General features: G+C 40.9%; 4 protein-coding genes across 4 annotated transcripts; 1 reads left to right on the plus strand and 3 right to left on the minus strand.

Annotated features, from left to right (window-relative positions):
- Positions 1-1,070: 1,070 nt before the first annotated feature.
- LOC141805736 (growth arrest and DNA damage-inducible protein GADD45 gamma-like) lies at positions 1,071-2,369 on the minus strand. Its single transcript, XM_074690924.1, has 3 exons — positions 2,237-2,369; positions 1,914-2,121; positions 1,071-1,802 (listed from the first exon to the last, which is right to left on the minus strand). The coding sequence occupies exons 1-3, from the start codon at positions 2,335-2,337 to the stop codon at positions 1,689-1,691; spliced, it is 423 nt and encodes a 140-aa protein (XP_074547025.1). The 5' UTR covers positions 2,338-2,369; the 3' UTR covers positions 1,071-1,688.
- Positions 2,370-5,888: 3,519 nt separating this feature from the next.
- On the plus strand, positions 5,889-7,559 carry LOC141805735 (growth arrest and DNA damage-inducible protein GADD45 gamma-like). The gene is made up of 4 exons (XM_074690923.1): positions 5,889-6,096; positions 6,207-6,414; positions 6,526-7,208; positions 7,387-7,559. Exons 1-3 carry the CDS (start codon positions 5,954-5,956, stop codon positions 6,637-6,639), a joined length of 465 nt encoding a protein of 154 aa, XP_074547024.1. The 5' UTR covers positions 5,889-5,953; the 3' UTR covers positions 6,640-7,208; positions 7,387-7,559.
- A 1,286-nt stretch (positions 7,560-8,845) lies between these two features.
- On the minus strand, positions 8,846-13,661 carry nim1kb (NIM1 serine/threonine protein kinase). The gene is made up of 4 exons (XM_074690701.1): positions 13,471-13,661; positions 12,599-12,900; positions 11,462-11,730; positions 8,846-9,648 (listed from the first exon to the last, which is right to left on the minus strand). The coding sequence occupies exons 2-4, from the start codon at positions 12,870-12,872 to the stop codon at positions 8,887-8,889; spliced, it is 1,305 nt and encodes a 434-aa protein (XP_074546802.1). The 5' UTR covers positions 12,873-12,900; positions 13,471-13,661; the 3' UTR covers positions 8,846-8,886.
- Positions 13,662-14,418: 757 nt separating this feature from the next.
- ccdc152 (coiled-coil domain containing 152) lies at positions 14,419-18,831 on the minus strand. Its single transcript, XM_074690772.1, has 8 exons — positions 18,603-18,831; positions 18,008-18,113; positions 17,416-17,484; positions 17,060-17,124; positions 16,790-16,925; positions 16,363-16,490; positions 16,036-16,140; positions 14,419-15,318 (listed from the first exon to the last, which is right to left on the minus strand). Exons 1-8 carry the CDS (start codon positions 18,741-18,743, stop codon positions 15,193-15,195), a joined length of 876 nt encoding a protein of 291 aa, XP_074546873.1. The 5' UTR covers positions 18,744-18,831; the 3' UTR covers positions 14,419-15,192.
- Between the last annotated feature and the right edge of the window lie 254 nt (positions 18,832-19,085).

Below are 19,085 nucleotides of genomic sequence, written 5' to 3' on the forward strand. Positions count from 1 at the left end.
CATTTTGGCAAAAGACCCTTCACTATAAGTTGGAGCTGGCGCTTGTGGTGGACAAAGTAAACACACTTTAAAAATGAAAAAGCTGGCTTAACTTAAAAATTCAAGGCAACTGCAGAATCTCTGAGTTTTGAGGCGAGTTTTAAATGCTATCTTGCATTTGAACCAACAAATACATTTTTTTTGTTTGTTTTTGCACGACAAACTTAATATAGGTAGTTCAGATAGCAACTTTGAAGTAGTTTGCAACCCAGTACCCTCTTACCTCAGCATGTGTTCTGTAGTTGGATGGTGAGTTATTGTTTAAAAATGATACTATCATTTCAGAGTCTTCAAAAATAAGCTGTAGATGCATCCATGGATGCTCAGAATCAGCATCTCACTCTGCTGTAGCTGCCTGATCTGTGTGTTATTTGCTATATGGAGCTGTGGGTACGGCTTTACTACTTGGACAACCCATACAAAACAGCAGAAAATGTATTCAACTTGAATCAGAACAAGGAACAAATTACAACTGGTTGATCACATCAGCTGTAATAACTCATTTCTCTGTTTTATTAAAGAGAAAGAAAAGTCTTTCAAGTGTTTCAAATTCTGAAGTCTTTTGGAGCTGAATTAATTTGTCAAAGTTAAAATTGCTGCTGGTCATTGCTTGAAGTTGCAGACTGACTAGAGCTTTGGAAGTTAAGATTTTAATGTTGATGTTTGAGGATTTAAAAAATACTCCTCAAAAAGAGGCCATACGCAGTCAAGAGCTTAAAACACAATCGACGTGTGACTTCAAAAGACTTAAGATAAAGAAAAATCAAGATACAGTCCGAGATTGAGTTTCAATATTTTATTTCAGTGCTTTATCGTACAAGAAAATCAGATAAGCAGTAAATATGTTATTTCAAAAGCCATAAAGAAAAGTACTTTCAAATTCTATCTGCATTCTTTTCATTACATTTTATATCTTAAGAAAATCAATACAATTAATTCTTTTTCATTTAAGCCATTTGTATTTTTTTCCCATAAATTTAAAAATCTAAAGTGAATCCTTTAGAGTATGGATTTTTTTTCTTCTTTTTTTTTAGTTTTAGAATAATGTTTTTGTCCTTGTTAAACTTCTAAAGTGAAACCTTTAGAGTTTGGACTTTTTTCTTTCTTTTTTTTTTTAGTTTTAGAATAATATTTTTGTCATCATTAAACTTCTAAAGTGAAACCTTTAGAGAATTAAGACAATTCTGGAAAGTGGGAAACATTTCAGCTGATTGCAACTGATGTCATGTTGCTCAGCAAAGAAGCCATCTCTAAAAAGTCTCTTTCAAAGATGCCTCTTTCTTAGCACCGCTTCTTCTCCTGCTGCGCGTGCTTCAAGATGCGACATTTGCTCTGTGGGAACCACAGGACGCAGAACTCGCTTCTCCTTCCTCTCCAAACCTCATCCGCACAAAGAATGAGGGTCGATGTGTCGCTCTTGTGGCATACCTGACCTCATTCACATAAAGAATGAGAGTCATCTTGGCATGGACGGAACAAGAGACGACGATCACGGGGGCCCCTCGGGCCGGCGCCGTGCTGCCTGGACCGAAATCCTCCTCAGGAGTATCCAGGGATGAGCAGAAACAGTGTCATCCTGTTCATCAGGATGAGTATTTCCAAATAAGAAGCTTCACAGCATCAGAGCAAGAGAGGAGTCGAGTCCCAGATCAGCGCTCAGGGAGGCTGATCTCAGGAACCCAGTCATTCAGACGACGGCTCTCCTCACAGAACAGGTGCAGCTTCTCCAGAGAGGGGTCCTCCCAAGACCTGTCAGAAGGGTTCTGTTCACACAAGAGAAGAGAAGCAGGATTAGACACATGTTTCCTTGACATTTCACTGACTTTAGAAGATTTGAGCTCATACACAGGTGTCAGTAACTGAGGTCTACATACCGTGATGAGGACACAGTGAGCGTCTTCCAGCTGCTCAGCCTTGTCACCAACAATCTCAGCCAGACGCTGCATGTCGCTCACTCTGACGATGCTGATGTCGTTATCAAAGCAGAAGGACTGGATGAGGGTGAAGTGGATCTGCAGAGCGATGTCACACTCAAACTCCTCATCCACGGCCAGGACGCAGAAAGACACGCTATCTGGGTCACTGTTGACAAAGAAAAGACAGCATCTGGTTAGTTATTTCTCTTCAGTGTCAGTCAGGTTGGTATATTGGAAAGGAATCACATTAAAGTTTCATTGTAGTGTTCAACTTTACTTACTCAGTCATGATTTTAGCGCTTTCGTAGACTCCAACAGTAAGTCGCTCCTCGTTCTGAGCACAGAGCAGAGCTTCCTTCAGAGATTTTCCAGGAGACTGCATGATGATGCTTCAACACTGATGTGGTCACAAAGTCCAGAGAAGACTGTGCTGCCTGTAAGGATCTGACAGCTTTTATACTACAGAGCCGGCACACGCTCACTCTCTGATTCGCTGTTCAGATCACAAAGACTACAACAGGCCTACAGCCCCCTCCCCACCCTCAGGGACGCGTGCCTATAGAAAGTCTTTGAAAGTTGGGGGCAGCTTTGGTGGAAAGGATCAGATGTAGAAACTCTCTGACCTTTAAATGATTCTTTCAACTTAAAGAAATAATGGAACCACACAGGAAGGCCAGACTGCTGTCGTCAAAGTCCTCATAGGCCTGGAAGAATTAGGAGCAGCTTCTGACTCCTCCTTTAAACAGAGCCTTACAGGGGGGTCTCCTACAGTACTTATCATGGCTGAGCATTTAATGTAAAGTTTCATAGCTAGCTTATCATTTCTGTTTAAGAATGCACTTAGCTTTACCACATATTTGACTTTCAGTATTTTTACGTGGCCACAAATTGTATAAGTCTCTCAAAAATGTGTCTTAAACAATAAACTATTGGCGTGATGCTAAAAATGTCAACTTGATGTACAATCTAATAAAAAGTTGTGATCATCTCATCTCGGCCAATTTGCAAGTTTAAACTCAGGTTAAGGAGCTCAGGGAACTTTAAAAGTTGGTTGTGCAATTAACAGCACATGTTTGTATTGAAATCCATCTTGAAATCTGATCTTTTATCTTGTGGTTTTTTTTTCTTGACACTGTCTATAAATATTCCTTAAACTAATTTAAAATTTCTTCCTACTGATAGTTAGGCTCCATGGAAATTTGGATTTGCTCTACCTCACATACGTGATAAGAATATGGTTTGCTGGAGGCCAATTTTTTCATATCAAAGCAGAAAAGACAAGGATATTGAGTGGCTCAGAAATTGAATGGAATATTATATTCAATATTCACCATGCCTCAGTTTTATATTCTTCAAAACTTTGTAATACCCATATTCAGCAGCTTCACTGCCCCTTGATGTGAGCTCCACTCTCAAAAGTCACGACCTGCCACACCACATGAAAAGTTTTTTGTTGATTAAACAGTGGCACGCGCCGCTGTTTTGCATGCGTACAGCCAGACCTCACTTGAGGCGCGTGGCATCTGGGGATGCTAGCATGCCTTATCTCTCTGTCTGCATCACTCTCCATAGCAACCCAGAGATACCATCTGTCCCGGGGGAGGGGAGAAGGGAGGGTGGACAAAGGAAGTCAGGCAGCACCTGCTGGGCGTGATGGCATTGTGTACTTTATGATTTTTACGTGTTTGGGTTCACTGAAATCTGAGCGTAGAAGTTTTGCTCAACCCGAATCAGATTACACACCTACCGTTACATTTTTTTTGATCAACACTTAATCTATGGAGAGACAAAAACCCAACTTATTGTTTTTTTGTTTTTTTTTTATGCTACGCATTCATCATAAGTAAGTCTGAAACATCTACACCTCCTCTCCTGCAGCTTCAGACAACATCCGTCCTTACAAAGAGCATGGTCCTTATTGCGCCGCCGCAGGTCACCAGAGCTTTGACCACCAACACCTGTCGCGCGTTGCCGGGGTGGCCTCCATGCGGCAGATGTGCTGCAGCAACAATGGGCCGGTATCGATTTGCACGCGCCTGCCCTGTGGCCACGCGAGCTGATCCTTCCTAAAATAGCCCAGTGTTTGAGCCCTATCAGCTGGATCCACATCAAACATTTGCCCGAATGCATAAGCCTCACGGCCAGCTGAGTTTGAAGCATGCGCACAGAAACTGAAAGTGATGTAAATAAATGTTTGTTGCTGCTGCAACGTGCAGATAAGAGATAGGTTTTCGTGCAAAACACACGTTCGGAATTCTTGTGAGTGTTTACAGATTAGAAAGAAAGTGAGTTTTATCTGTCTACAGTCTGCCATCACTTGGAGATAACACTCTTCATTGTGAAAGTTTAGACCATAAGCGCGTCTCTTTGGCATTCAAATTTAATCAAAACTCAGACAACAGACCGGCGAATGTGGAGACTTATAGACAAAAGAGCAGTGTGCCCCAGGGTCGGGGTTGACCTCGGTTTAGGGGAGCAGATAGTGGGGGGGGGGGGGGGGGGGGTCCTCATAGCGACAGTTCTCCATCTGCCGCTCTGCCCTCTGCAGAACAATGGAGCTGAATCAATCACCGCCAACCTGTGTCTCCTGCGCCACCCCTCCACTCCAGCCCCCGTTCCTCTTTTTACGCAGCAGTGGCAGCAGGTCTGACCCACTGCCGAAAGTGTTCGGAATTATTATGCAAATATAAAATAATTATTTAAGCACGAGTCGCAAAAAGGAAAAACTGCATGCGTGTGGAGCAGATTAAGCAGAACTGTGCAACAAAGTTTCACTTTGCGCAAAAGTGATCTGTATTAATCGAAAGCAATTTAAAAAAGTCATTTACAAATGCATTGAAGGAAAAAGTTTGCTTGAAATCTCCATAATACAACCGATTGTGCACATGGCGGACGAGGTAGACAGTGAGCACTGCTGTTGCTATGCGTAAAAGTCTTGCTGTGCGTAAAAGTGATAGATAAAGTGGTTTTGGTACTTTTATTAAAACGTATTTGAAAGTTTTTTCAAGTAGTCACATGTGGATATTTGATTGATGTGCCTTAAAATCGCATAGCAAGTGGAATAAACTTCACAAGTTAAAGTAAAGAATCGGTTCGTGTGGCCCCTGAACTCCCCAGAGTAAATAAATAAAACCGAGCGAGTATTTTGGGGGACAGCTGATGGCCACGTGGTCCGCGCTGGCCAGCAGCGCAGATTGCGCAGCACGCACAGCGTTCTGGCACGCGCTAGTCATTTGCATTTGTATAGTGTGCTGTGATAATAGAGGGCTTCTGTGCGCACAATAGGGGCTGTTTTATGGCCAGCCTCTAGTCCACAGATGGCATCATCCACCTGCCCTTTCCCTGCTGCTGGTGCTGGGGGGAAGGGTTTTCAACCAAACACTTTCTCCAAAAACTTTACCAAAAAATCTGGAAAACAAAAAGCAGAACTATTATTGTCACTTTGAAACAGTTTTATTTGTATTTTGATTCGTTTTGAAAGTCAGCCAACTTAGAAACTTATCTTGGAAGTTGGTAGTGGTCTCTAATAACTTTTTTTTTTAATTTCGGAAAACACTAGGGTGTGCTTCTGCGTGTAAAAAAAAACAACAACTTCAAGTATAAAAGAGAGCAACTGAGGCTCAGCATGCATCCTTCACATCAGCTTCTTAGCTCCTCTCAATTGCACAAAAGTCCTGCAGATTAATTAAAATTTTTTGTTTTAATGAAGCTATTTTTAGTGTTAGTCTGGCCTGCTGCAGCTCAGAGGGGGAGCGTGCGTGGCTCGATGACCCCCATCAATCTGCCACGAGCCGGAGCGGGACAATGGCATTATCATACCAATACACTATTCAGCTTCAGCCAATCAGAGCGAAGCGCTTTCACTGCGCCGCACGAGCTGATGAGTATAAAGCTGAGGGGCTGCAGCTTGCTCATCACTACGATCCCTTCTCGGATTCTCTACAACAACTGAACACTCTCTGAGCTCCCTTTGCGGAATTATTCTGTTCACCTTCATCATGACTCTTGAGGAAGTACTGATCCAGAAGCCCACCGAGGCTGCCCAGTGCACCGGCCAAGCCCTGGAAGAGGTCCTCGTGTCTGCTAAAGACAACGATGCGCTCACCGTGGGCGTCTATGAGTGCGCAAAAGTGATGAACCTGTAAGTATGAGTTCCGCAACTGCAGATTTACAGATTTCTACATTTGAAATCAGTGAAATCTGGTTAACTCGAACATAAAATCTCATCAACTGTTACTTTTGTTTCCACAGTGACCCGGATAGCGTGTCTTTCTGCGTCCTGGCCGTGGATGAGGAGTTTGAGTGTGACATCGCTCTGCAGATCCACTTCACCCTCATCCAGTCCTTCTGCTTTGATAACGACATCAGCATCGTCAGAGTGAGCGACATGCAGCGTCTGGCTGAGATTGTTGGTGACAAGTCTGAGCAGCTGGAAGACGCTCACTGTGTCCTCATCACGGTATGTAGACCTCAGTTACTGACACCTGTGTATGAGCTCAAATCTTCTAAAGTCAGTGAAATGTCAAGAAAACCTGTGTCTAATCCTGCTTCTATTCTCTTGTGTGAACAGAACCCTTCTGACAGGTCTTGGGAGGACCCCTCTCTGGAGAAGCTGCACCTGTTCTGTGAGGAGAGCCGTCGTCTGAATGACTGGGTTCCTGAGATCAGCCTCCCTGAGCGCTGATCTGGGGCTCGACTCCTCTCTTGCTCTGATGCTGTGAAGCTTCTTATTTGGAAATACTCATCCTGATGAACAGGATGACACTGTTTCTGCTCATCCCTGGATACTCCTGAGGAGGATTTCGGTCCAGGCAGCACGGCGCCGGCCCGAGGGGCCCCCGTGATCGTCGTCTCTTGTTCCGTCCATGCCAAGATGACTCTCATTCTTTGTGTGAATGAGGTCAGGTATGCCACAAGAGCGACACATCGACCCTCATTCTTTGTGCGGATGAGGTTTGGAGAGGAAGGAGAAGCGAGTTCTGCGTCCTGTGGTTCCCACAGAGCAAATGTCGCATCTTGAAGCACGCGCAGCAGGAGAAGAAGCGGTGCTAAGAAAGAGGCATCTTTGAAAGAGACTTTTTAGAGATGGCCTCTTTGCTGTGCAACATGACATCAGTTGCAATCAGCTGAAATTTTTCCCACTTTCCAGAATTGTCTTAATTCTCTAAAGGTTTCACTTTAGAAGTTTAATGATGACAAAAATATTATTCTAAAACTAAAAAAAAAAGAAAGAAAAAAGTCCAAACTCTAAAGGTTTCACTTTAGAAGTTAACAAGGACAAAAACATTATTCTAAAACTAAAAAAAGAAGAAGAAAAAATCCATACTCTAAAGGATTCACTTTAGATTTTTACATTTATGGGAAAAAATACAAATGGCTTAAATGAAAAAGAATAGAATAGTAATGAAAAGCAAAAGTCCATACTCTAAAGGTTTCACTTTAGAAGTTTAACAAGGACAAAAACATTATTCTAAAACTAAAAAAATAATAATAGTAATGAAAAGCAAAAGTCCATACTCTAAAGGTTTCACTTTAGAAAAGGACTACATTAATTTAATATGAATATGAACGAAGAGAATTGTATTTTTTAGATCTAACAATATATAGAACACTGAATTGTTGAAATACTCATTGTTAAGACTTAGGATGTTGTGATCCCATTGAAAATATGTTGGAAACAAACTATATCTTGCTGTTTCACCTGAGAAACTGTTCAGTGAAGATTAATAAAACTTTAAAAATGATACACTGATGTCTGTCCTTCCTTTAGAGCAACAGAAAGTTTGGGTTGATTTTTGTTTATTGCTTGTCTGAGGGGTGGGAGAGGAGATGGGGGCGGGTTATGAAACTCACAAAAGAGTAAAACTCAGCAGATTTGCATGGAGGGCGCTGCGATCTGTCATCTGCTCGCAGTTGTCCCTCCTCCAGCAGGACTCATCTGCATGTGTATGGCGCAGAGCACAATAGCTGAGCTCCAGGCCTGTCAGCTCCAGCGGTCCGCACACAGAGCCTATTGTCTGTCCGGCAGATGTCTCTGCAGCCACGCCGCGCCATCTGCCGCCTGCTGCAGATGGGGGTCGGGCAGGGCGTGTGTGGGAGGAGCTGCGAGGTCAGTGAGTTTTGCAGCGCCTCAGGGGTGCAGAAGTCTGACTGGTTTGGACCGGTTCAGTGGCGATGAGGGGTTCTGAGTATCATCTGGTGTTCTGCCAGCTGTCGGGGCTCTTATTTACTCGCACGCACTTATTGAAACTTTGGTAAACAGGTCACAAAGACGCGAGATCAGCTCTGTGGGTGGAGCCACTGCAGACACCTGCTCTGTCCCCTGACAAAGAAGTGTGAGGCATCAGTTTTCTTTGCACCATCTCTTTAGGTTCTTCACAAATTAACCCCCCCCCAAAGTGCCAGAATTGGGTAAAGTTGGTGTAGAAAACCTTTTATGGTTATGTGCATTCAAAAAGGTTTGCAGAGACAAAAAACAGAGGCTAAAGTAGTTTTTGTGTTGGCAAAACTTTTATTGATCAACAAAATAAAAGTTTGGAAAAAGCCAGTTTAAGCTTTTTATACTTCAAAAGCTTATAGAAAGCATGTTCAACTTAAGGGTTGTAAAAGTCAAAAAACAGTATTTTGTTTCATTGTTCCCACAGTTTTCTTTAACTCAAAACCTTTTCAGTTCTCTAAAAACCCTTTGGTCATCAAATTTTATTAAGACAAAACTTTCTTCAAGTATAAATGTTTTCATAACTTTACCTTAAAGTTCACATTTTTAGGCACTTACACTATCCTGCAAAAGTACTGAAATGAATAAATTATACAAAGTGGAAAAACATGTCCATCAACAAAAAAAAATGTAGAAAAAATGAAGTAACTCTTTCAGTTTTGTTATTGGTATGAAAAACTTTTGCATAAAACTATACAGGTCTCTATTAGTCTGTTATGAAAGCACACAGAATTTGGAGGTGTGCCTGAGGCCCCTGTAGGCTCGTAGCCCCTCCCTCTTGGGGTCCCTTACCATCCCTCGGACCACTGGGGGTGTGTCGCAGCCCCTCCTGATCTGAGCACGATGCAGCAGGATGCGGTACACCCCCGTCACCGGGCTGCGGCTCTCTTTGAGCGGGTTGTTCTGCAGGTGCTCTGAGGTGAAGCCCAGCTCCTCCAGCATGCCCTGGACCTCCTCCTCCACCTCCTCCCCAAGATCCCCACGGTCAAAATCAAGCAAGCTCTGCAGGGGGCTCACTGGCTCAGGAGGCACCAATGACCAGGGAAACTCCACTGGTAAGAGCCAATCACAGCCCAGCATTTGGTCAATAGCGCAGCGCTCAGCAGGGACTGGCTTCAAGATACCCTTGATGAGCCTTTGGCAGGGGCCAGGCACCCAGGGAGGGACAGTGAAGACGCCATCGATGATGCAGCGCCGCAGTTTCCCCATGGTCTCAGCACGGAATGGCATGGTGCCAGTCACCATGAAAAACAGCAGGACCCCCATCGCCCACACATCCACAGGGGGCCCCAGGTAGTACTCATCCTTGAAGAGTTCTGGAGCAGCATAGGGTGGAGAGCCACAGAAGGTATCCAGGTTGTCGTTACGGTTTGAAACCCTGGTGCTGAATCCAAAGTCAGCCACCTTCACGCAGCCGTTGCAGGTGAACAGAACGTTCTCTGCCTTCAGGTCCCGGTGAATGATGTTGATATTGTGCTGAAGCAGACAAAATGTGCATGCTGTTAGAGATGTTTCCATGAAATAAACAAAATCTGAGATGATCAAATATTATCCAATTAAAAGAGTCCGTAATGAAAAGACACTAAATATGAGAGAAGAAAAAAAATGCAGTGATGTATTAACCACAGACTGTCGAGTCAGAGTGAAGCCTGAACAGTGGTGCTTCAACATTTATTTTTTGCACCAGCTGCTGTGATTCCTCAATAACTGCTGTAAGACGTAAGATTGTTGTACTGTACAGATGCCATGAGATGAGAAATTGACAAAACTTGTCACAAAGTTTAATAATCACTTCACTCATTCAACATTAGAATAAAGCTCTAACTGAGGACTTAAAACGTCATGTAATTTTGAAATTTTTCACAGCAGAATCGACAAAAAACATTACTGCATCTTGCTAGCCATGCTAGTGCTAGCAGTAGCTGATAAATAACTTCTGCCACCCCTCACTTCTGTCTAGCTCTACACTGCTATCACAATAGGGACAGTTCAACTCCACTTAAGAAAAAAAACACAGAACTTAGTACTAGTTTGCTGAAATTAAGGCATTTCTCATAAAGCTCTGGGTAAAACAGAAGAGAAGCATACTCCCAAATGTTGGAGGAACATGTTAAAGGGATATTTCATTTTTGAAGTGGGGTAATACGAGTTAGTTGTCAATCGTAATCAAATTAGCGACTCCAGTTGCTGTTCAGCTCAGGCACTTTAATGAGAAACTGTAGGGAGAAACAACACGCAGGTTGGCTACAGTTCACTGCAGACAGGGTTGGTTCTGCATTTTTTAGAGACCCCAACCAAAGAACTCAGCACTGTTCTTGTCATCAGAAACACAATTTCACACTGATCGGCTGTTCAGTCAGCAAAGAGAGGATAAAAAACTTAAAAATAGAGTGTTTCATGCAGTTTGTAGCTCACAGACATGGAGACTTTTATGAACTGAAGCCTTCAGAATTCAATGCCACTCAAAAACTGGAGCCCAGGAGTGATACCAAGTTACCTGGCAGTGCAGGTGTGTGAACCGTGAGCTAAAACCCACAAACTATTACCGTGTTCGCTGGGTAATCTTAGGCTTTTCATACTCAACACACTGCAAAATTAAGATGCAAAAATGTGAAATTCACAAAACCGACCAACTGAGATATACTTAAAATAATACCTGTGTTACATGTGCAAATGGTACAAAAACAAATAGGCTTTTTTGGCGGCTACAGTTTCCTGCAGAAAACATACTAAAGGGATCAGGCTGAGCGGCATCTATTATAGGTCATACAACTCCACTTCAAAAAAGCTGATATATCCCTTTAAAGGAAATTTGAGAGAGAAATCTCTCATGACATTTTAGTTCTTTAAGCTGTCACTAAATCAGTCCTAAACTCGGTCAGTGTTTGAGGGTGAACATCACCCTACAAACCTCTTCTGACCTCACTACTATTCACCGTCACAAAGTCTCTTAATGGAATCAAGCCCTGGCTTAGTTTAAATAAAAGGAGGAGTTTGTTGTTGTGACATCAACTGCAAAAGGTAAACAGCTACTTCTGTTGTCCTTATTTAACCTCGTGTTGATTTGCTGAAATGTAATTCATCTCAAAAAATCACACACATTTTCTTGCTCTTTTCTTTGCATCTGTTATTAATGGTTGTGACACTGTTGGGTGAAGGCTGGTTGACTTCAAAGATAAAATCAAAATATCTAACAACAGATGTGACATGCTTTTACATATTTAACATGAACTGGAAAGAAGTAAAAGAAATCTGTGTGACAGAAGAAAGAGTTTTTTTATTTATTTACCATGTATTTGATGGCAGATAAGATCTGAGCGAAGGTGATCTTGCAGGTGTTGTCAGGCAGTTTCCCCTCAGTGCAGATCCTGTTGTGGAGATCTCCTCCTCCCGCGTACTCCAGCACCAAATAGAGGCGGCTCGGTGTGTCCACGACTTCGTACAAACGCACCACATTGGGATGCTGCAGAGACTCCATGCTGCTGATCTCCCTAGAGAGAAGACGCTGGGCCTGATGGTCTAACCTGGTCTTGTCCAGGATCTTTAGGGCCACTTTGTCTAAAAGGAGAAAAATGGAGTCCCATGAAGCAAGAGTTTGCATGATGGAAGCTTTCAGGTCAATTGTTGCTCTAAAAATCTGGACAAAAATTCTACCTAAAGCCTGTTTTTGACCAAGTGCTAGAAAAATGAGACAAATACACATTTCTTTACTTATAGTTTGTTATTTTCTGTTACTGGCGTTGTTTTTGCTTATTGTACTGTATCCAAAAACCGAGATCATGTTGTACTTTGATGCTTTGTTTCTTGATCTTTAAACCGTTTTTAACTGATATTAATTGAAACCAAGCATACAAATAAATGAACAGTACAGAAATGTCCAATATATCGCCTGTTTCACCTCCATACATTTTTTAAATCCCTTTTTAACATCATTACAGTCATATATCCTTTGTGTATTGTGCTGCTTGCCAGACAAATACAGTTTTAAAGATCAATTTGCAGACTTGAAAAGAGTCGTTTGACATGTCCTTACATTTTTAAAACAATTGTCCTCCATAGTGATACTTAAATAACTGGTGAGATGCATCTTTTAATATTTATAAAATGTGAAAAAACAAAAAAACAATTTGAGCCAGTACATTAACTAACGTAACTGAAACCACAGCATTACTCAGCAGCAAAGAGCTACAAGATGCCCGGTTTGGATTCTGGTGAGTCTCATTTTAAGGGTGTTACTCTTTAGGTTTTCCATTAAAAAAAAAAACAGCCAGCGTTGGTTCCGAGTTCAGCTCTTGTACAATGGCAGCCTTGGTTTGGGTTTGAGTTTTTACATTGGGTAAATCTATAATAAAGAAGGTGTAAAAGCATCATCCTTTCTATTTTCTGATGCTGTTTTTATTTATAGTTCACCTGTATGAAAACATACCTTTAGTCAGAGCGTTGAAAGCCATTTTGACCCTGGAGAAGGTCCCACTGCCGATCTCCCCCCTGACCTTGTAGAAGCCCACCCTGCGGCCTATGATCAGCTCCTTGATGGTCTTCTCATCCTTGCACATGTCAGTGGTGAGCTTCTGCAGAGGGGTGAGGCGTGGCCTGCCCTCGTCGTCCTCATCCTCAGGGCCATAATCAGAGCTGTCTGTCAGGCTGTATTGGCTGTGGTGAATTTTGCCACTTGGCACTTTGTACTGGCTTCCTGGCATTTCTGCAGCAGGCTGAAGGTGAGGTCATCTTTAAAAACATGAAAATGTAATTAGCTTTTTGCTAGCTCATAGTCTGAGGACATCATGAATATGGTTCACTCTAAAATCAGTGATTACATGCAAATAAAAACATTTAACTAAATTTGTTTTCACATTTTTTGTAATCTCAGCGCACAGCTTCTCTTACCATTTGTTGCCCCTTGGATGTTATTAGCTTTATTCCTCATTTTACTGGGAGAGTTTAAACTTTAACTTTGGTACATTTTTTTGCTACACTGTAAAGCAATTTTGGTTCTCCAATGTGAAAGGTGCTGTATAAATACATTTACATCCTACTAAAAAGGTCTACCCCTGTCACACAGTAAAAATTTTCTCCATCAATTTTACATGCTCCTTGTTCTAAGATAAAACATTTATTGCCACGCTAACACATAATGCATCACAACTGCAATATTCTTCTTTTCTCCAGTTTACATTCAATAAAGACAGTTTCAAAGACTACTCTGAAATTTTACACAAGGTCTTTCAAATGCAACATTAATAGATTTAAGCAAAACAAAAAGGGATCAAAGATGATAAAAAACTCTAGTTTACTCACCAAGTCTCATAAGCGCTGCTCCATATCAAATCACAGCTGTAGGATCCATTGCAAGCACCAGCCAAAAATCTTCCAGCCCAGCAGGACCCAGAAAGATATCTTTTCTTCTCCTACATGCTGAAAATTTTGGTAAATTCTTTCAAAACCTCTGATCCTTGTGAGCAGAACAGTGAATACATGTTCTCCTCTTCTGTTCTTGCTGACAGAACAGTACACTGATGACCAAGAGCACAGAAAGTCAAGGGGGTGTGTCCGTTTGAGGCGAATGTCAAGTGGATAGTCTCCTCCTCACAGAGTGACGAAGGATGAATGGCGTCGGGACATTTAATCCTGTTGTAATTTAGGCCTGTCTCAGTCACTCCATATGGCTGACAACATTTCAAAGCAGAAAAATTATGCCAGGGGAGTACTGCAGACCAGAGATGTCAATGTGTTTTTATCTACAGGAGATATAAACACAGTGCTTGAGTTTGCACCTGAAGCAGAGCACAGACGTATGATAGTAGCAGCTGTGTTATGTAGCTATGGTTGGTGTCTTTGGAGAAGGTGATACGTTATGCAATGGTATTAACCAATGTTCCCATAGAGATTAGCTCCCTGTCCCCTTTAAGGGCTGGCTGAGCAGCACACTTAAAGAGATTAAAGACCATGGGTTTAACACCAGGCAAAGGGCTGTTCATTCAGGTGTCCTCCCTGAGAGGCAGTGGAGGGACAACATGGTGACACAGCAGTTGGGAAACATCAGTAAAGGTCACATAGGTCATTCAAATCTAACAAAACACATTGCAGTTTGGGTAATACCATCTGATCCATGGCAAAGCTTTTAGGATACACAAGGTAACAATGTCAAAATGTGCAAAACCTCACATTCACAATATTTCACTAGAAAACTCATTTTTTTTGACACCAAGAAAAAGGTGTCCTTATCAGAAGTGTTTTTATGCCGTGTTTAAAGCTTGCATCAGGCAGTGTATTTTGAGGTCAAATACTTAAGCTTGAAAATTCAGACCCCTCAAAGTGACTTTGAGTTGGGTTTCAGGTTCATACCAGCTGCATTTCTGGGAATATTCCCATTTATCTCAGTTATCAGGCTCATAGAAACTCAACCATTAGATATTTATGATACTTTAGGCCACTGAGAAAAGACAACTTTTTAATTTCCCTGACACAAACAATGGGAAATCCTTGAACACAAATGACAGTGTAGAAAAAGTCTTGCTAGTAAAATGTAGCTTAATAACAGGACTATTAAAAACATACAAGACAAAATAGTTAAACGGCTTCAATTTTCTTTGAATGAAAGATATCAATAGGATTAATTCCTTGAATGAAACTGGCCTTCGAACCACTGTATTCACTGCCAAGGGCGCTTCTCCTACGTCTACACCACCCCTCCTTCTGTCTGTCCCATGCAGCCCTCTGATTGGATTAAATCCTTACACAGGACAGCATGTGTTCAGAGTGTGCTCTGTACACTCTGGTCACCTGCAAGCAGCGTGATGAGAGTGCAAATCTGATCTTAAGAGAAAGTGTGCAGACAGACACCAAGGAGCTAAAGCAATCTATAGAACGAACCAGTAAGTTTGAGAAAATGTGGTAAGATCAAACTGGAGTGATAACCTAGAATTTTTACAAACACTTAGTCCCTTCTGCTCCCTGACAGGTAAAGGGTCTCAACACCTACTGAATATGCAGGTCAGCAGCTTGTTATCTTCTATACAATCAGATTTTTCTCTTTAAAGGGTTAACACTGTGGCCTCCGCCACGCTGGTTCTCTTCCAGCTTTCCGATTCTCTGACGCAGAGCCTCAATCTCTCTGTTCTTCTCTTCCTGTAAGTACTGCAGCTTCTGAAGACATACACACACATGCACACCCACAGACAAACACACAGTTGATCCTTAACAAACACAGAGCAGAAAAAGGGCATCATAGAAACACACACTGCCAACAACAGAAGAGCTAATTAGGGTAACCTACAAAAACACAACCCACTGGCAATCAGTCTTCAGTCTGTGATTCTTGCCAGCATCAGGTAAATGATGTAAGGCTGAATATGTAACTTCCAACCAAGTCGTACCAGAAAGCATTAAAAAGCATTAACTTGTATGAAATTTTCTTATTTAAATTGCAAGATTGCAAAGATTTTTTTTTTCACATTCCCGTTTCAAACTCTTCAGCTGATATGCTGCACGGTCAGCATATCAGCTGTTTTGGATGCAGTTGGAAGACATGAGCAAGCATCAACTTGAAAAATCATTTTGGCTGCCTTTTTTTTTAGTGTCCAAACTGCATGAGAGCAATAAGTTCTGTTTTAAGTTGAGCATTATATCAAAAGTCTTGGCTTGCATTCCATTTGTTTCAGAAATATTCATGAAATACTGAGCTAACCAAACTAACCCAAAGCACACAAAAACAGTAATCAGCATTGTCAGTTAAACTCAATATGTTGTTTGCATCCCTTTACAAAGTGTTGTATGAGCTACTTGGAATAGCCATAAGCTTTCATGGTCAGTCTCCATACTGAGAAAGACAGGATGTAAGAGGATACTGTGTGAGCTTCTTACCCTCTTGAACACACTCTGTGGAATAAGGTTGGAGCCTTGCTGCTGCTGCTGTTGCTGTTGACTCCACTGAGCTGTACTCTGAACTCTGGCTAATTTAGCACCAAACTGTCAAAACACCAGAGACAAACAAGAATAATCTTCAGAAAGACTGTAGGTAGCTGCCAAGGAGCAAAGCATATGTCTGCTTAACCTCAAGACTTTTGCTCAAAAGAGTTCAACCATACAGCAATAGATAGTAATTATACTACAGCTTTGTTAAGGTTGGATTTATGAAACTCTTGACTTTATTTTATCATACAAGGATAGTTAGGACAGTGAAACCTTTACCTCCATTTGTAACTTCAGGAGCTCGCTTTGTTTCTCCCTCTCCTGATCCTTCAGCTTCTTCTTCATCTCCTCCAGATCCACATCTTTTTTCTCCAGAAGATTCTGTACTTCAGCATCTTTGGCTTTCACTGTCAGGAAATTAAACTTTATCAAAGACATGCAAAAGATGAAGAAAATTGTCAGGTATGATTTTTATAAGACTCTAAAAGTGCATTTTGATCATATTACTGACATAATGGAGAAAGACATGCAACACACATCTGAGCTACAATGGGAGCTGCACTAGTTTTCTACCAGGAACATGTCAGGGTCCTTTTATATCATTAATACTTTAAGGTGCTGACCCTATTTGTGTATGGATTATATCAGTATTCTCTATACCCTATATCTAGCTCTGTCTCTGTCTTATTGCTTAGCGAGGTCGTACACTGATTGAAAGCCTCCATGCGCGCATCCTCCACCGCTTGTCTGCACTGTTGCCTCACAGTCTCTAGCGCCATCTGGTGTTCCTCTGCGACTTCTCTCAATTTACCTACCAGCTGCTGAACCTCTGCTTCTCCATCCTAGAAAACATCAGACAGCCCATAAACACACCAGAAACTGCTAAGGGTAATAAAAATATTAAAGGTTTACAAAAACCTTCAATAATAATAATAATAATAATGATAATATATGTCTTGTAGTTAATAATCTTTACCTTTGCTTTTTTGTCATTCTGCCGTTTTAGGTCCAAAATATCACCTTTTAGTCTGTCATTTACCACTACAACAAAAAGAGTTTTAGGATGGTGAAAACATGAAGACATTCCTTACAAACAATGCAATTTGTAATTTTAGTCTATGTTAAATTCCACTAATTAGTTCTGTGTCCTGGCTATGCAGTCAAATAGTTCTCACACATAATACAATGAATTATATGATAGCTAATGATTACTCTAAAGCGATATAATGACACTAAAACAGTTTTATGAGCTCATTTCTAAATAATTCATCCTTCTATTTTCAAATAGTTGTAGTTCAGTTTCCTTTACATGATTTTGGATATTTAAGTTACCTCTCAGGTTGATATGCTCTTGCAGAGTCTGCTGCAAACTGTTCACTGTGGCCAGAAGACTGTCTCGCTCTGCAATTCAACAGCAACAAATTTCCAGCTACGATACATATGTTCTGTGTAAGCACCACCTCAAGAGGGTACATTGAGTTCATGCAACCACTGAAATGTGTTGGGATGGAATCATCTAATGTGCTGACATTAGAAATATAGTTTCAGTTTTTACGAAATCCAATGCAACTTAAACACAAATTATCAAGCTCATTGTTTCTGAGGATCCCATCTCAATTTTAGCACTGACCTGAATGGCAGTGTTTTAGGAATATAATAACCTTCCTTTTTTTCAGGACATCTTTATTCATAATTTGACAGAGTACAGTCTACTTCTGCTCTTTCTGTAAAGTGACATGAGATAACATGTTTCATGAACAGCTTTATAAAAACAGAGACTGATCAATTCTTTAACTTCAAACTTTTTGATTTATTTTTTGAAAACATTACTTTTTGGCGTGTCATTTGGCAAATAACCTACAGAGGAGGACATACAGACACAAAATCCACCATAACGAGGAGAGACTGAGGAAATGCAACCCACCTTCAGTCAGACTTTTCTCCTTGATCATGCAAAATTTGAGGTGTCTATTGGCGTCCTCCAGCATGGTCTCCAAAGCATTGTTTTTGCATTGAACTTCTGTGATTCCCTATTCATAGAGAGCATTAAACTTTAAACTAACATCCTTTTTTGCAACAGGTGGAATTCGTATAAATGTTACTGTTCAAACTTTTAGGGTATTTTGCTTCTTTTTTTTATGAGTCCCTTGGAAATGGTAGATATGACAGCCTCTTTCACAGGGTTAAAAAAAGATGATATTAGTAAAATATATTTTAATTCATTAAAAGGTAGACATAATCTTTCGTATGAAAGCCAAAAAATGTTAACATAAAAATATTCAGTTACGAACAATGCAATGTTTAGTTCTTATCATCACAAACCCTCTGAGATATCTACTCTACCTTAAAATCTGGAAATTGCTAATCCAAAGTCCAATGAACTAAAACTTTGGGGAAACAAATTTTCTCCATATATAAGTCCCAGGGCAGTTGTTTAAGGGGGGAAACTCGAGTAAAATATGTAAACTGTCACAGACCCGCAAAGTCATAAAAAAAATAGTTAGGTAGAGCTAGCTTACCTTTTCCAGTTGAGTAAACGCCTCCAACAATTTGTACAAATTAACTTGGTTTGCCTTAGACATCTCACAGGTCGTAGACATCAAACAACCACTCAAAATTACTTTAAAATAATATTTCTTACGCGAAACAGTGAAATTCATAAACAAAAATTTGAAAACATCTGCTCAAATGCTAAAGCTAGTTTGTATTCCAGCGCCCTCTTAGCCGTGTTGCCAAATCTCGCGATAGAACAACCCACTCCCAGGTTAGCTCCAAAAAGGCCCAACAGGTGACCGGACCTACCTCACAACATGTGTTGAAAAATGTGCAAAACAATTGGGTTTTCCTGATATTATTGATACTTTTATTTAGAGGTATTTCTTTCTAATAATTCCTCTAGAACATGAAACTCTATTGAGAAACAATAAAGGTCGGAAAATTAGAAAATATGAAATTATACCTGTTAATGGTAACCAATCTGCTTTAAAATTAATGAACTTCAA

The sequence above is a fragment of the Halichoeres trimaculatus genome, unplaced genomic scaffold, assembly GCF_033239565.1.
Source record: "Halichoeres trimaculatus isolate MK-OKI-2021-1 unplaced genomic scaffold, fHalTri1.1 fHalTri1_scaffold_16, whole genome shotgun sequence".
Lineage (NCBI taxonomy): Eukaryota > Metazoa > Chordata > Actinopteri > Labriformes > Labridae > Halichoeres > Halichoeres trimaculatus.

Coding starts and splice junctions, on each gene's coding strand:
- LOC141805736 (XM_074690924.1), bottom strand. CDS start 2,337: ATGCAGTCTCCTGGAAAATCTCTGAAGGAAGCTCTGCTCTGTGCTCAG. Junction 2,122..2,236: donor AGCGCTAAAATCATGACTGA/GTAAGTAAAGTT, acceptor CTTTGTCAACAG/TGACCCAGATAGCGTGTCTT. Junction 1,803..1,913: donor CTCACTGTGTCCTCATCACG/GTATGTAGACCT, acceptor TTGTGTGAACAG/AACCCTTCTGACAGGTCTTG.
- nim1kb (XM_074690701.1), bottom strand. CDS start 12,872: ATGCCAGGAAGCCAGTACAAAGTGCCAAGTGGCAAAATTCACCACAGC. Junction 11,731..12,598: donor TTTCAACGCTCTGACTAAAG/GTATGTTTTCAT, acceptor TTCTCCTTTTAG/ACAAAGTGGCCCTAAAGATC. Junction 9,649..11,461: donor TATCTGCCATCAAATACATG/GTAAATAAATAA, acceptor TGTCTGCTTCAG/CACAATATCAACATCATTCA.
- LOC141805735 (XM_074690923.1), top strand. CDS start 5,954: ATGACTCTTGAGGAAGTACTGATCCAGAAGCCCACCGAGGCTGCCCAG. Junction 6,097..6,206: donor TGCGCAAAAGTGATGAACCT/GTAAGTATGAGT, acceptor TTGTTTCCACAG/TGACCCGGATAGCGTGTCTT. Junction 6,415..6,525: donor CTCACTGTGTCCTCATCACG/GTATGTAGACCT, acceptor TTGTGTGAACAG/AACCCTTCTGACAGGTCTTG.
- ccdc152 (XM_074690772.1), bottom strand. CDS start 18,743: ATGAATTTCACTGTTTCGCGTAAGAAATATTATTTTAAAGTAATTTTG. Junction 17,125..17,415: donor AGAGCATATCAACCTGAGAG/GTAACTTAAATA, acceptor TTTTTGTTGTAG/TGGTAAATGACAGACTAAAA. Junction 15,319..16,035: donor CACAGAGTGTGTTCAAGAGG/GTAAGAAGCTCA, acceptor GTATGTCTTCAG/AAGCTGCAGTACTTACAGGA.